At 43.9% G+C, this 15,557-nt stretch overlaps 1 protein-coding gene across 1 annotated transcript in view; it reads right to left on the bottom strand.

Moving 5' to 3' along the window:
- The window catches only part of Stard9 (StAR related lipid transfer domain containing 9), an 83,396-nt gene extending 69,853 nt beyond the window's left edge, over positions 1-13,543 (bottom strand). Inside the window, exons 1-3 of the mRNA XM_075961898.1 lie at positions 13,415-13,543; positions 8,445-8,514; positions 6,055-6,171 (exon numbers count right to left, since the gene is read on the bottom strand). Coding sequence (XP_075818013.1) covers positions 6,055-6,171; positions 8,445-8,514; positions 13,415-13,461 — 234 coding nt within the window. The 5' untranslated portion in view covers positions 13,462-13,543. The remainder of the gene's footprint in view (positions 1-6,054; positions 6,172-8,444; positions 8,515-13,414) is intronic.
- Between the last annotated feature and the right edge of the window lie 2,014 nt (positions 13,544-15,557).

Raw genomic sequence — 15,557 nt, 5'->3', positions numbered from 1 at the left:
AGCAGTCATCACCATCATCGGGTGTTCTTCAATAAAATGGCAATCCCTGTGGACCTCAGAACAGGCCTACGTGTGAAGAGTGGGATGGGAACCTAAGACGGATTCTCAGCAGTGCAGATCAAGTGAGACCTGCTGGACAACATCAAGGTCAACTGTCTCAAAAACTGTCCATCAAGTATTCCTCCCTCACAGATAACCTCTTTTCAGCCTAGATCTCCAGGGCTCCAGAGAGTACCAGGAATTCCTATTCCTCTTGACTCACTCAAGGAAAAAAACAAACAAAAATCTCAAACTACTTTTGCATTTTAAATGATTTCTCCAGGCTTCCCTGCCTATTTTTGTATAGGAATTTGGCACCAGCAGCAACCTCTAGTATCAGGGACTCTGTCCTTCAGATGTTTCTATGAATCTAAAGGCTAATCTTCTAAGAGTCACAGTTAAGTGTAGAGAAAGGGAGAAAACAAGTTAGACAAAGCCAAAAGAATGACCTTATCCCTTCCAAATCCAGCTTCGGGAGCTGAGCTGAGCAGCTGTGCTGCTGGCAGAAGGAGCAAGCTGCAATGATGCTCATGCTTATCTCCCTCCCCCTCCCAGGCCTGCAAAGCCCCACCCAACTGCTACACAAAAAGGCTTTTTCTTATAAATGTCTCTCCCTTCCACTGCTGTCTCCATCTTGAATGGAAAGAAACAATACTAGAATTGGAATGTACAGAGCTCTGCAAATATTCATGAGAAAATGCTCTGCCGCCCACACGTGGCTGAGCTCCCCCGGCACATGCAAGAGCCAGGACAAGGGGATGCCAAGACATCTGTGTTTCTATAACCAAAGCAACTGGGATAATGTCTCATAATATGCAACAAGATTCAAGAAGTTAAGACGGGGGATGTAGCTTTGTGTAGAATGTGCCTGACACATAAGAAAAGGACCAGGATCAACTCTAAATGCAAAACAAAAACAAACAAAAAAAGTCAGGGTCTGGGGATTGGAGGAGTTAAGAGTGCTTGATTTTTGTTTTGTTTTTTATGATTCAAAAATTTCATTATTATTTTTATGTATGTGAGTGTTTTTGTCTGCATGCATGTGCCTATAACGCCCGCCCCCATGCCCTCCCCACATACTCCTGTGCAGAGACAAGCAGATCCTTGGAGCTTACTGGCTAGTCGGCCTGGCCAAATCAGTGAGCTTCAAGTTCAGGGAGAGAATAAAGTTGGAGGACCAGTGAGATGGCTCAATGGGTAAAAAACGCTTGCCTTGCAAGACTGATGACCTCAGTTCAACCCCTAGAACCCATCCATGTTAAGGTGGAAGGAAAGACTAGACCCACAAAGTTGTCCTTTGACCTCTATATTTATACATACCTACTCATGAGAATGAATAAAATGAAAAAATTAAAATAGTAAAAAACGTAAAAGTGGAAAATAATAATGGAAAAAAGATCTAAAGTCAACTTTGGGTATATTCACTTGGGCACACACACAAAGTATCTTGAATGGTATCTAGTACTTTTTCCAGCATTAATACACTGGTCTTTTAATAATTTATTTACTTACTTTTTTTGAGACAGGTGTCTGTGTTGCCAAGCTAACCTGAGACTTCTGGCATTACTGGGATGCACAATGGCACCAAGCACCCAACTCAATACCCTGAAACTCTACTTAGCCACCACATATCAGAATTTAAAAATTCTCCACAAGAATCTTTACATCTTAGACATACACAATGCTCTGCAAATTCACTGAAATCTGTTCTGTTCTAATAGAAATGAAGACCAGCTAGTTTTCGTGCTCCACAGATTGTAAACTTACCATGTTCTGTACTTGGCATTATCACCAGTCTTTGCACAGTTGGGTCAACAACTACTACAATAATGGCAGTTTTCCTCTTGGTTTGCTGTTAGGTCTGACAGTGCATATGTTTAGAAATGACAGTCTTGGCTTAGCACGAGCTGGGCTATAAGAGAATTTCTGATGGCTAGATAAAAGCCTGTATTCCTCAGGAACTTGTGAGACAGTTCCGGTTTAGTTCCATCTGCAAAAGGGGCTATTTCCCTTGCCTCGAGCAGAAGAGACATATGGCTCTCCACTGACCTATACCCATAGTTGCACATCAAAACCCATGCTGGCCTCGAGGCTCCTTCAGTCCCTACTCACATGCACATCTCAAAGCCCCCAGTGGTAGCCTCCTTGCTCTCTGCCTCCACAGTTCCTCCCGCACTGTGCTGGCCCTCGCACAAACTCCCTGTCCCACCTCAGTTGGCCCCCTTCTCTTCAAGATAGTCCTGGCTACATTAAGTCTGTTTCTTTTTCCTCTCTGCTCTTGACTCTTCCAGATGCCTCTGGATGTTCTTTCTTATCCACAATAAAATCTTCCCCTAACCGCAGAGCAGCCATTTGGGTGGTTTCTTTACCATGTTCCTTGTTCTGGACAATGTGTGGGTCCCCTCCCTAGACTCTCCAGGTTTCTGACATTCTCCAAGTAAAGTGGTAGAAAGCTTTTATCCCTTTTCTTCTCCCTCTCTCACAACCGCACTCCTACTTCTCCCTTTCCTCAGTTCTCTTTCTACCTTCTCCTCTTGGAAGGCTTGCAGTGACATACTCTGTGTGGTGTGGTGCTTTATATTCAGTGTACTATGAAGACCAGAAAATACAAATACAATCTCACTACTGCAATTTTAGTTTTAGATTCAGTGGCTGTAGAGAGAAAAATCTCCTCACCCACACAATTTTTAATCAGGAAAAGTCACACATGTTTCCGTCATGTGTTTTAGCCAAATAACTATTTTAAAATGAGGATTCCCAGGAGAGTAGAGGCAATTGCTTTGCAAAGGGCAGGGCAGCTTTTTGTTCCTGAACATGCCTTTTGTTGACTCAGGCTGGTTTGTTGCAAACAGCCACTGCTGTTCTTGGTGGGTAAAGCTGAGCTAAAGTTCCTCATGGAAAGTTTTACAAACAGACAATAGGGCAAACAAAATGTGTGTGAGCAGAGAACTCCTGCCCCAACAGCTGCTCATCACCAGGAGGAAGTTAGGTGAGTTTTCCAAGCAGAACATGCTGGTCCCAGGAGAAATACACAGCTTCAAAGAAGGGTTAGAAAAAGTGTGCACTAATGGATGGATCTAGAAAACACCATATTGAATGAGGTAACCCAGACCCAGAAAGACAAATATAGCATGTACTCACTCATAAGTGGCTTTTAGACATAAAGCAAAGAAAAACCAGCCTACAGGACACAGCCCCAGAGAAACTAGACAACAAAGAGAACCCTAAATAGAGAACATACATGGATCTACTACATAGGAAGGTGAAAAAGACAAGATCTCCTGAGTAAACTGGGAGTTTGGGGCTCACAGGAGAGAGTAGAAGGGGAGAGGAAAGGAAGAGAGGGGAGAAAAATGTATAGCTCAATAAAAATAAAAAAAGGAAAAAGAAAAAGCGCGTATTTGCTTCTCATGTGCTGTAAGAGAATGGTTGCTCACTGTGCCAGGATCTGAGCGAAAGCACATAAAAACTCACATATCAACTTACTAGGTGGGCAATGAACATAAGTACTTTAACAAATAATTCTGAGATATTCACTACCACAATGGTAATAATACACACACATAACTAATAAGAATAGGCCATAGAGATTTTAAGTAGCTTGTTCAAAGTAAGACAGTAAATTAGTATCTGTGCCTATTTCAAATGTGGGTCTAATTTCAGAGCATAAACAGATTAGCATTAGTGCAGATTCACGCCAGGGAGAACAGATCAATTTTGATGAGAAGTTTTGGCTGAACATCCAAATATTTTTTAATAGGGTATAAATACAATTTTTATCAACGAAGATCTTCCTTAAGAATGGAAAGTTAGGGCCGTGGAGTTGGCTCAGTAGGAAATGTCTTTTGCCACCAAGCCTAAAGACCTGAGTTTGATCCCTGGGGCCACATGGTGAAAGGAGAGTAAAGACTCCTAAAAATTGTTCTCTGGCCTCCTTATATGTGTGTGGCACGCACAAACACACCTTCAACAAATGTGTGTGTGTGTATAATTTATTTATTTAGTTTTTAGAGACAGGATTTCTCTGTAGCCTTGGAGCCTGTCCTGGAGCTGGCTTTGTAGACTAGGCTGGTCTCAAACTCAAAGAGATTCTCCTGTCTCTGTCTCCCGAGTACTGGGATTAAAGGTGTACTCCACCACCCCCTGGCAAATAAGTGTAATTTTAAAAAATTACAAATAATAGGAAGCTAGTAACACCAGGGTTATAGGACAAAAGATCATGGAATAAAGACAGATGTGTTCTTTTTCTCTTCTTTGAGACAGGGTCACTTATAGCCCTCGCTGGCCTGGAACTCTCCATGCAGACCATGCTGGCCTCAAACTCATAGATCCTTGGCTTTGCCTCCTGAATGCTGGGATTAAAGGTGTGCACTACCATCCCCAGATCCCACTCTTACTTTTCTTGTTGCTATGATTAAATACCTTGATAAAAACAACAGAATGGGGGAAAGTTTATTTGGCTCACCGTTCAGGGTACAATCTATCATGGCAGGGAATGAAAGATGGCAGATGCTGAAAGTGGCTGGTCACACAGCATCCAGTCTGGAGGTGGGACACTATGAACACTGGTGCTCACCTTACCTTCTCTCCTATAGAGTCCAGGATTCCTGCCCACAGAATGGTACCATTCTCAGTGACAGGCTCTTCCTACCTGACCGTTATCCAAGATAATCCCTACAGCCTGCCAACGCCAGTCTGCCAGGTGATTCTAGAGCTCATCAAACTGACAACTGAAATTAGTCATCATCACACATTTACCTGTGAATTACTAACATTAACATCTGTTTTGTTTATTTGTTTTTTGAGACAGGGTCTCAACTGAGTAAGTGGCCTGGAACTTGCTATATAAGCCATACTGGGCTCCAATTCAGAGATCTGACTACCTCTGCCTCCCAAGTGCCAGCACTTGGGATTAAAAGTGTACGCCAACACTGCTCAGGTCCTAGGTGACATTCTTGTTTACATCCACCAATAAACAGTGACATCTTGTTAACATCTGTCTATGAATGGTGACACCTTGTTCACAGGTATCTCTGAATGCTAACATCTTATTAACCATTATCTATTAATAGTGATACTTTACAGTCTATAGATAGTGACATCTTGCTAATAGCTATCTATGAATGGTGACACTTTGTTAACATCTAAGTCATATATACACAGACACAAGTATGCCATGTTTGAGGTGAGCCTTACTAACTGTGGTGGTTTGAAAGAACATGGCCCCAAAAGGCAGTAGCACTATTAGAAGTGTGTCACTATGTGGGCCAGCTTTGAAGTCTTTTCCTCAAGCTTCACTCAGTGTGACAGTCAGTCAACTTCCTGTTGCCTCTAAGTCTAGATGTAGAACTCTCAGCTCCAGCATCACATCTATCTGCCTGCATGTCACCATGCTCTCCATCCTGGTAATGAACTGAACCTTTGAAACTGTAAGCAAGCCACCTCAATTACGTGTTTTTATTTTAGGAGTTGTCATGGTCATGGTATCTCTTTACAGCAATAAAAACCCCTAAGACACTGACGTATTCCAATAGTAGAAGACTACCTGCACTAAGCCCCACTCCTAGTCACTCTGAGGCCCAGATTCGAAACGGACACTAGTCAAGTTCCCACACCTTCACCAAGCAGTCTTTTTCCACCTCTTTGCCACATTAAAAAAAAAGAAAGAAAGAAAGAAAGAAAGAAAGGAAAAGAAACTGATGCTACGTATTACCATTTCTCAGATTAAAACATTAGTTTCTAACCAGCATATCATAAAATACACTCATCACCCAGATTCCATGCTAATTTACCTAAGTATCCAGTTATAAAAACTAATGCTATCATTAAAATAACTTTAAACATTCCACAATGTATTTGAGGGTTTTCCTCTCGAAAACCAGTTTTCATTTGAGAGTTTTCAAAGTTAAAAGTAGCAGTTAGAGTACTTTAAGTTTGCAACTGTCACAATGACCTTGAAAAGTAAATTTACAGCAAACATTTGTAAAAAGGAGAATGGAGGGAAAATGACATTACCACTTCCTGAGATGCATATTGAGGGTCCTCCGGGTTGACTGACCAATAGCAGTAATCAAAACCAAACGCTACAACCTTCTCCCGGGTGTCTCCAGACCTCTCTGGTCGACTGTTCACCTAAAATTAAACACAGCATCCAGTGTCTTTCCTGTCATATCATTGGAATCTGGACAGTGGCCCTTAATTATGCTCTCTGATGATTACAGAGACCTGGACTATCACTATAATGTTTACGACAGTCACAAAAGAAGAGAGGTAACATCTATCTCCATCTCACTAGGAACAAAGAAAGACCCAGGAACTAAATATGCCCATGACACAAGCCTGTGTCTGCGCACAAACACATGAACTACAGGACAGTGCAGGAGAAACAGGCTCTTTTAAAGGACATCTTCATCACTCGCTCTTCCCGAGGCATTTCTATAGAGGAGACTGACAGCATGAGTAGCACAGCCTCTGGGTGCAGCAGATTTCATCACCTTGGAGCTTTCGCTGGGATCCTTCAGGAATCTACCTTCAGTGACTTGGAAATAGTATTAAATGGAATAACCAGGAATAATATAGCTGCTGAACACAGGGTAGGGCCAAAACGTGGAACTATGCTGAGCCCTGGGTACTGGGTAGAATGGCTGGCATTCTTCACAGACATGCCTAGTCTTGGTATTTAAACTGTGGCACTCAGGAGTTAATGATCTTCCTATGATAAAATGCCTTTTGCATTTTCATCCTCTCCAGAGACAAGAAACTGAAGAATGGACACCTGGTGCACACCCTGAGTTCCTAGTTCGCTGGTATAAAATGGCCAGGATGCTACAAAATCACCAGTCCGTAAGCACGCACAGCTTTGCGTGCTGGCTGCTCCACTGTCTTCTGTCAGCTCCAAGTGGGAAAGCATGGCCACAGAGGGTGCTCCTTGAGGAGGAAGCAGCACTAAGAGTGCCCATATCAAGGTTAAGGGGAAAATATACCCACAACACATTTTAGACAAGAAGAAAGTTAGAAAAGGGGAAGGTAGCTCTGACATTAGCCATTCAAAATCTACAGAAGAACATGGATGTCATAATGAATAATAGCTTGTTCATAAACAACTGACCTTAGGGAAGCCAACAGCTAAGGAAGTGTGTAGAGGGCAAACTGGAATCTGTCCTTGGGTGCTTGAGAGGTGGCTCGGAGGTTAAGAGCACTGGCAGCCCATCCAGAGGACCTGGGCTTGATTCCCAGCACCCACATGGTGGGTCTTAACCATCTGTATCTCCAGGCCTGGGGGATCTGATACCCTCTTCTGGCCCCCTAGGCCACTAGGTACCTATGTGGTACATAGACATATATGCAGGCACAACACACATACACATAAAATAATATTTTTTAAATTTGCTTTTAAATTTTCCTCTTGGACATACTTTATTCTCTAGACCCAAGAGTGTGAGATCTTACAACAAAACAGTTGAAGTGACTAGCAAGGGCGGTAAGAGAGAAGGCATGGGATGGAAGGCCCTTTGTTCTCCAGGAGCTCCTGCTTAAACTTTCACAGGACCCCTCCTTTAACAGGAGCTAAAGACAAGAGGAAACAAGTCACAGCAGGGAAGTAACGGGGGGGGGGGGGGGGGAGAACCAGAGCTCTGAGGGCTGGGACTTAGACTTCACTCTGCCTCAGCTTCCTCAGCTCTTGGAAAGGCTGGCATTGCATCACAAGCTAACTACAGCATCGATCACGTGATCACCTCCCTGGCTTCTTTCCATTGCTCAAGGTCCACAAAAGAAGAACCAGCTCATCTTCTGCATCAGGAAGGATGGAGGAAGTTGACTCTGGAGGGCAGGGTGAGGAGCAGGGAAGGAAGTTCCCCGTGTCTGCCCAGTTGAGCTCCAAATTTAAGCAGGGTTATGGAAAAAGAAATCTGAACAAGACTCGGGCTAGTGACCAACTCCCTTCTGTGATCTGCAGGGTGATGTCTGACATCTGGACCGTATTATGGCCAACACAATCCCTGCATTATCAGACAAATACTAAAATTCCTAATAATGACCTGGATAAAGTATTATCAGTTGAGGGGCTCAGGATAAAGTTTAACTGGTGGCCAGGTGAGTTACATAGGCATATAAATTGCCCCCAGCATGAGTTAGACTAATTACATAGTCTGGATTTGGTTTCAAAGCAGCTCCTATCAGTTTCCAAAACAGCTGCACTATTCTATTTAACAGCATGGACTACAACGCCACATTTTCTGGACTCTAAGCATAATTCTTTTGTTGTTTATTTACTTTATGATTGGTCTAAGCTTTCCCCACAATCCTTACATCTCCTGCTCTCTAATATATTAAACATATTCACCCCAGAGTCACCTTTAATTATAGATTCGTACCTAAGAAAACAAACACAATTTCAGGCTTACCTTCAAATTCCTGATTTTTGCCACTTTGTCCTCAACTTCCACAATAATTCTTCCCCCTTCTTTGGCCTCGCTAAGAAATGAGAACAGAATTCCAATGAGAAGAAATACTTTTTGTTTTCTTTTCTGAGACAGAATCTTAGGTAGCCCAGGCTGCTTAAATCTACTCTCTAGCCAAAAATGACTGAGCTTCTGATCCTCCTGTCTCTTCTTCCTAAATGCTAGAATTACAGACATGTGCCACCACATCTGGTGCCCACTTAACACACACACACACACACACACACACACACACACACACACACACACACACACACATCAGAAACAAAAACAGAAAAGACAAAAAGAAATTAGTTTTCTCACTCCTGTCCCTGTTCCAGGAAGTGCAATGCCTGTCTCCATAAATAGCCAAAAGCACGTGAAGACTCCCTTGAGGGCACACTTTCCTGATCAGACACTTTGACTCCGGAAGCACTAACTGTCACCACCATTTATTTCGGTGATAATGTATAAAGCACCATATTGTGTATGGACACTGTAATTTCCCTACCCACCCTACTCTCCTGATACCACTTCATAGCATGTCTTCATTCTGACAGAATTTTAAAGCCTAGAGAAATTGCATAACTCATCCAAGGCCACCCAGCCAGGACCAGTAACTGAGATTTAAGTCCAGATCTGTCTGATCCTTAACTATAGCTTTAAAATAAGGCTTGGAAAATATCTTTGGTCCAGTGCAAGACACAATTTCTCACCATCTCTGAACCACTGTACAAAGTACTGATGAGAACACTGCAGTCCTCTCTGCTGAGATGTCGGGCAAACTTCTGAAGTCGGAGAAAGCCAAGGTACTTAGAAATCCTCCTACACTGTCCGTACGTGGTAACACTGCTAGCAACTAGCCCACCTTTACATTCACTATAAACAACTTCTTGCAGTGCTGGGGATTTAAACTTACTCATTTTAATAAGCTTATTTAATAGGCTTATTATGGTGATCCACGCATCTGAAGCCCACTCTTTTCATAACAAAAACCTCTGGCTAGGACAAGATGGCTCATCAACTGAAGGCACTTGGTGTATCTGGAATAAAGTCCTAGATAAAACTTCGCTCTATCTGGGCAGTGGTGACACATGCTTTAATCCCGGCACTTCAGAGGCAGAAGCAGGTGGATCTCTGTGAATTGAGGGCCAGCCTGGGCTACAGAGTTAGTTCCAGGACAGCCAGGGCAATACAGAAAAACCCTGTCTTGAAAAAACAAAAAACAAGACAAAACAAACAAAAAATAACTAGCTAAGTAGCATCTTTGTTAGCTGAACTTAAGTTTCTGTTGTTTCTTTCCCCTTAAGGCTTTACTGTACTTTCTTGTCCACTATACAGAAGACAGTACATGAGAGAGGTATTCTTTTGTGGTGGAGGCGATCAAACCCATTGTCTTATACATCTAGGCAAGTGCTTTATCACCCAGTCACACACACCCAAGTACAGAGATATTCCCAACTCCCAGGATCATCAGTCCACAAGTAGGTAAAATTTTCCTACCTCCTCTGCTCACCTACAGACATGTTGGCATTAAATTTTAAGAGGGCAGAAAGGACATCAATCTCAAGGAAGAAGCTGGCTTCAGCTGGGTAGCACATACCTTTAATCCTAGCACTCAGGAGGCAGAGGCAGGTAGATTTCTGAGTTCAAGACCAGCCTGGTCTACAGAGAGTGTTCCAGGATAGCCAGGGCTACACAGAGAAACCCTGTCTCAGAAAACAAACAAAAACCAAAAACAACAACAACAACAAAAAGAAGCTGGCTTCAAATGGTTCAAACCAGTCCTACTAAGGAAAAGCCCTAAGCAAGGCAAAGCAGTCACTATTACTAGCTGCCAGAGCCCATCAGCAGAATCCATCTTTAGCATCAAAGACTTTGAATAGAAGTAAGTCTACAGGCTGCCTACATCAGAATTAAGAAGAATACAAGAAGGCTGAGTTAATTCAAATGTTTAGAGGAGTAGAGCAGATGATAAACCAGCTTCTGGGGGGCAGGGATTTTACATGTGCTGTAATTTGAAAACCACTGTTCTAGAGGGGAATTTAACCAAGCTATACATTTGTACTTATTCCTTTTTTAAAACTCATCCAGCCTGAGCTTGCTCTCTTTTCCATCTTCCTCTCGGAGAGGCAGCTTCACTTCTGCCTCTCTCCCCACTTCTCTGCTTCCCCCCTTCTCTTTCTCTTTCTCCTCCTCCTCCTCTTCCTCCTCCTCCTTCTTCTTCTTCTTCTTCTTCTTCTCTCTCTCTCTCTCTCTCTCCCTCTCTCTCTGTGCCCCCTTCACCCTTCCTCCTCCATAACCCCCTGAATAAACATTCAACCTTACCCTGCAAAAAAAAAAAACTCAAAAAAGAAACAAATGAAAAGAGGCCAGAAGAACAAAAACGATCACTAAAAATGATATGACTAACACCTGATTAGACATGAAATGGTAACAGGTGATATGATCAAAGTTCATTATCTACATATGTGCAAATGTCATAATAAAGCCCATTATTTTGTACAACTAAGACATGCTAATAAAATGTTTCATAAAAAGACTGACATGGAGACAGGTGGTGTGGGATACACTTTTAACCCCAGCACTCAGGGGCAGAGGTAGGCAGATCTTTGTGAGTTTGCCACCAGCGTGGTCTACAAAGGGAATTCCAGGACAGCCAGGGCTACAGAGAAAAACCCTGTCTCAGAAAAAAAGAGAAAAGAAGATTGACGTGATTATCATTTTAGTCTATTTTATAGATCAAAAGCAAAAACCAAAAAGTGGAACAAATTAAGGTACCAGGTGAAAGTAGAGGGCAGTGGGGCAGAGCTCAGTGGGGCAGGTGTTTTCTCCAGTGGCGAATGACTCTGGACAGGCAAGGGCAGCATCTCTAACCAACAAACAGAATTTCTGATTATGGGAAACATCTGAGGTCAAGGGGAGGACTCCAAAATCACTTCTGTGTTATTTCATCCAGCATTTTCTCAAGTCCTATAGAACACAGGAACAATTTTGAGCATCTTGGGAAGAAGCAGTGTGGTTTAGTGAATCAAATCCTGCTTCTAGAACTTAAGCAAGACCATGTTCTCATTTGGAGAAAAACAATGTAAGCTTGGGCTAGATGACTTTAATGGTTCCTTCTCAAGCACAGTTGTCAGTCCTGATAACTTATCTGTAAGTTGGGACAAACGACACAGTCATCAGACTCTCCATATGCAAAACAGCGTCAATAAGCAGTGGGTACCACCACCATCTCTGCAGAATTCTGTGGGAATTGGAAAATGGTCTAGTCTAAACGTCTTAGCTGAGATCACACTAATTTTTTACAAAACTACTCCTGAATCAGTGACTGTGGATCTGCAGCCTGCTAAAAATCAGCTCACACCTGGAGACCAGGAGGCTTGATGATCTAATCTACCACTTACTTTCAAGCCTCTTCACTGGAGCTGAAAGTAAATAAGTTCCCTGATTGTTTTTCATTTTTGTTGGATGAGATATGTTATTCTCGGCAACGACTGCAAGTAACAAAGGGTTTCAACATCCTTTTCTTAATCTAATCCATGCTATTTGAAACTCCTGGTTTCCAAGGAACTAAAAAGTTAAGAGTGGTCAATACTGCTATCCTAAGAACCCTAAAAATTAGTTTAGAAAGAATGAAATCTACCAGCAGTTACCTCCTCCTGGATAGCTGCTCCCTGGAAGCCTCCAACCCTGAGTCACCGCGTGTAGTTATGCAAACCCAGATGTTTAAAAACCAATTGTCCTGGCTGTCCTGGAACTTAGGCTGACAGACCGAACTGGCCTTCAACACAGAGTGGTTCACCTGCCTCTGCCTCCTGAGTGCTGGAATTAAAGGCATTTGCCAACAACACTGGCATGGGTATATCTTCTTATGTCTTCCTCCTATCTCATGGTTCTCATTCTGTCAAAACTTTTCAAAGCAAATGACCTCTACAAGGACAAAACTAACACCCCATGATACTATTTCTGTCATAGGAGACAAAGCCTTTCTTGACCTCTGTGTACTGGACATTGAAGATTTTTTTCTACAATAAATCCCAAGATATGTCATCTGGTATAGAACCACACTCTGCCAATTTTCTCGCCCATCACTCCCTGAGTCTATCCACGCACGTGTCCAAGGCTCCCATCTACACCCTAACAGCCTAAATTTACTTTCTCTTCCTGCTCGCTCTTTAGAGAGCTCTGCACTTTCCCCTCCTGTCAAAAAACTCAAAGATCTTTCAGAACAGTTCAGACATCAACCCTTGTGCAAAGCCTTCTCTGACTTCCCTAGTGGGAGAGGATGAAATGTTCAGTTCCACAATGGTTGCCTCAAGGGCTGAGAGGTGTGGAATGAGGCGCAGGCACAAGGAACTGGCACTAAGGAGCAACTTCCCCTTCCCATGTCACAGTTCTGTTCTTAAATCACGTCAGCTGTTGAGCACAGATTGAAATCACATTCTCTCTCTGGGCCTCAATTTCCCTCCCATATCCCGACAATCCTTTTTCCTAAGTCCCCACAGAGGAATCCCATGTATATGTATATGAACACACCCTCCAGTCCTCTCGGGTCCTCCTGGGTCACCATGAGGAGTGGAGACTGCCCACCTCTTTGCACCTCCTCACGCCATGATGCACGAGAAAGGCCCTACTAAGTGCACCAAGACCCGAGCCAGGATCCCTAGAAACTCTTATTGGCAAGATGCCAGGGACGTGTAGACAGGGCAGCGACCTCTGGAGGCAAACAGGAACCGCTATCTCCTAGTACGTGACGGGAAAGCTCGACTTGAAGCCCTGTCCCTCCGGGCCTTCATGGCTTCAGGACCCTGAGCCCTCAGGGCACTGTGAGTCTGCTTTTTCTCCAGGCCAGTCCACCGAGAGAAAGGCGGGTATTTCGCTCTCCTCTCAGTTCACTTGACGCCTCAGGCGCCCCCTCCTGCCAGACTCACCGCTTGCTGAGAGGCCGGACCCTCACGGCCACCTGCACATTCGCCATCCCTCCGCCACAGCCCAAGACCCGCACAGCGGTCCGGCGGAAGCATCCCTGGCCGGCGTCCAGCGAACAGACCCAGCCACAGGCACAGCAACCACAGACTGCCCCGCCCGCCCCACACGCCTCCTGGCTGCAGCCCCGGCTCCGCCCTAGGGGGCGGGGCCCTCTGAGCCTCGACCAATCCTGATGAAGGTGGGCGGGAGGATGCGCGGGCCGCTCCGCCTCTCTCCCGCCCAAGTGCGAGCCACCGCCCAACATGGGCGGAGCTTCTCAGCCTTGGCCAATCCTGAGACGAGGAGTGCGCTCCCTCGCCTCGCTCCACCCTCTCCACCGCCCCGGACAGCCCTGCCCAAGTATGAGCCACCGCCTGACAGGGGCGGAGCCCGCGCAACCTCCCGCCAATTCTGAGAGAGGTGGGCCGGGCCACCCTGTCTCGTGCCTCCTTAGACGCCCCTCGCGTGCTGCGCCACCCACTTTGTTCTAAGATTTGTTGGCAAAGTTTTTGGTTAATACTCGAAAGTTCATGAAGTAAATTGCTAAATATGCTAAATATTGTTCTTACCCTATTGGTCTGAGATATCAAAACTGCTGCTAAATTTTAGGAGCAAAAATGAGGTGCCGCCTCATTTGTGAAGGCTGAGGCAATAATATTATTATTGAGCTCAAGGTCAACCTGGGCAGCACAGGTGATTCGAGGTCAGCATGGAGTGCAGGTGAAATCCTGTCTCCAAACAATGAAATGGGCAAAACAAATGATTTTGCCTACAAGCAGGGTTTAATGAGGAATTTTGTTGTTGTTGTTGTTGTTTTGCTTTGTTGTTTTTCTAACTTCCTAGCAAGTGTCTCTTTACTGCCCTGGAATGTCACCGCCATCCTAGGAGTATTTATAACACAGAATAAATGCTGTCTATACCTGTAAAACCTCAAACTCAGCTTGAAGTTAGCCAAAACCCCTTCTTGACCAGTGGCGCTAATGTGGAGTTGGAAGCCAGCCACAAAGGAAGCTCCTGTATCACATAACAAAACAAACAAGGGTCTGTTTCTGATGGTGATAAATCTGTATCCACTAAAGACTTTTAATCATGTATACATCATGATTAGAGAGGAGTGGGTGCAGGGTTAGCCATTACTTAGAGTTTAAAGTACTTTAAAGTTGACTAGGAATCAATTTTTTTTGGAAGCAGCTTTAATTGAATTTTTATTGATTAATCAGATTTGATAAAGCTAAAATCAAGGACAGCTTCTTAAAATGAGAATATATGAAGGTAGCATGCCATTTTATTTAAAACTGCGAATCGGTCACATTTTAAAAACGGATGAGAGAAGACATCCTGCAACCATCTGCATTCTGGAGAAACAGAGAGGGGAAAACTCTAATCCATGCAGCTAGATGCTTCAGCGGGCTGAAGCCTGCTGGTTCCTGAGGTCTGAGGCTCCTGTGAGACCTGGCTGATGGTTTTCACCTGATGTTGAAAAGTTTAGCAGCAACTGCAGGAGCAGCCTGCGTGTTGTCATGTTCCCTCAGGAGGGTGGCCAGTGAAGTCTCCTCTACTTTCAGCTTCACAGAAAAGAGGATACCAACTGTGTAGAATACAGGACAGACGCATCTCAGCTGTTGTGGAATGGCGTGGCCTTAATCCTGAGACAGAACCAATGATTGGTGCATGGCAGACGAAAGGCTGACCAATCATCAGCACCAGTCGTCAGAACAAAAAGAAGGAGTCCCTTCAGGCTCAGGAAAGACTTCACGGCTCAGACCGGAGAGCAAACCCACAGAGGAAATGAATTACTAGGAATCAATTTTACCAATCACTTTGCTCTCCCACCCACAACCTTTGCTACAGGGCTACCATCCCAAGAAACTGTACAATTTTATATCTTGTCTGCCTAATTGGCAAAGGAAAGTAGCAGGCTTTTTATAGTTTGTGTAATGAAGTCTACTTTGCAGGGTGTTTGGAAAAGCTAAACATGTCTGAAGCAGCTCACCTTAGCTCAAACGTTAGCCCTGTTACAGTTAAAAAAAAAATGTGTTTCTTTCTTTGTAGTATTATGTTGATTTAAAAATAATCAAGAAGAATTCTCCACCCAGAAAAATACTT

Source organism: Microtus pennsylvanicus, chromosome 2 (assembly GCF_037038515.1).
Source record: "Microtus pennsylvanicus isolate mMicPen1 chromosome 2, mMicPen1.hap1, whole genome shotgun sequence".
NCBI classification, from domain to species: Eukaryota; Metazoa; Chordata; class Mammalia; order Rodentia; family Cricetidae; genus Microtus; species Microtus pennsylvanicus.
This window is presented reverse-complemented; position numbering and strand designations above follow the sequence as displayed.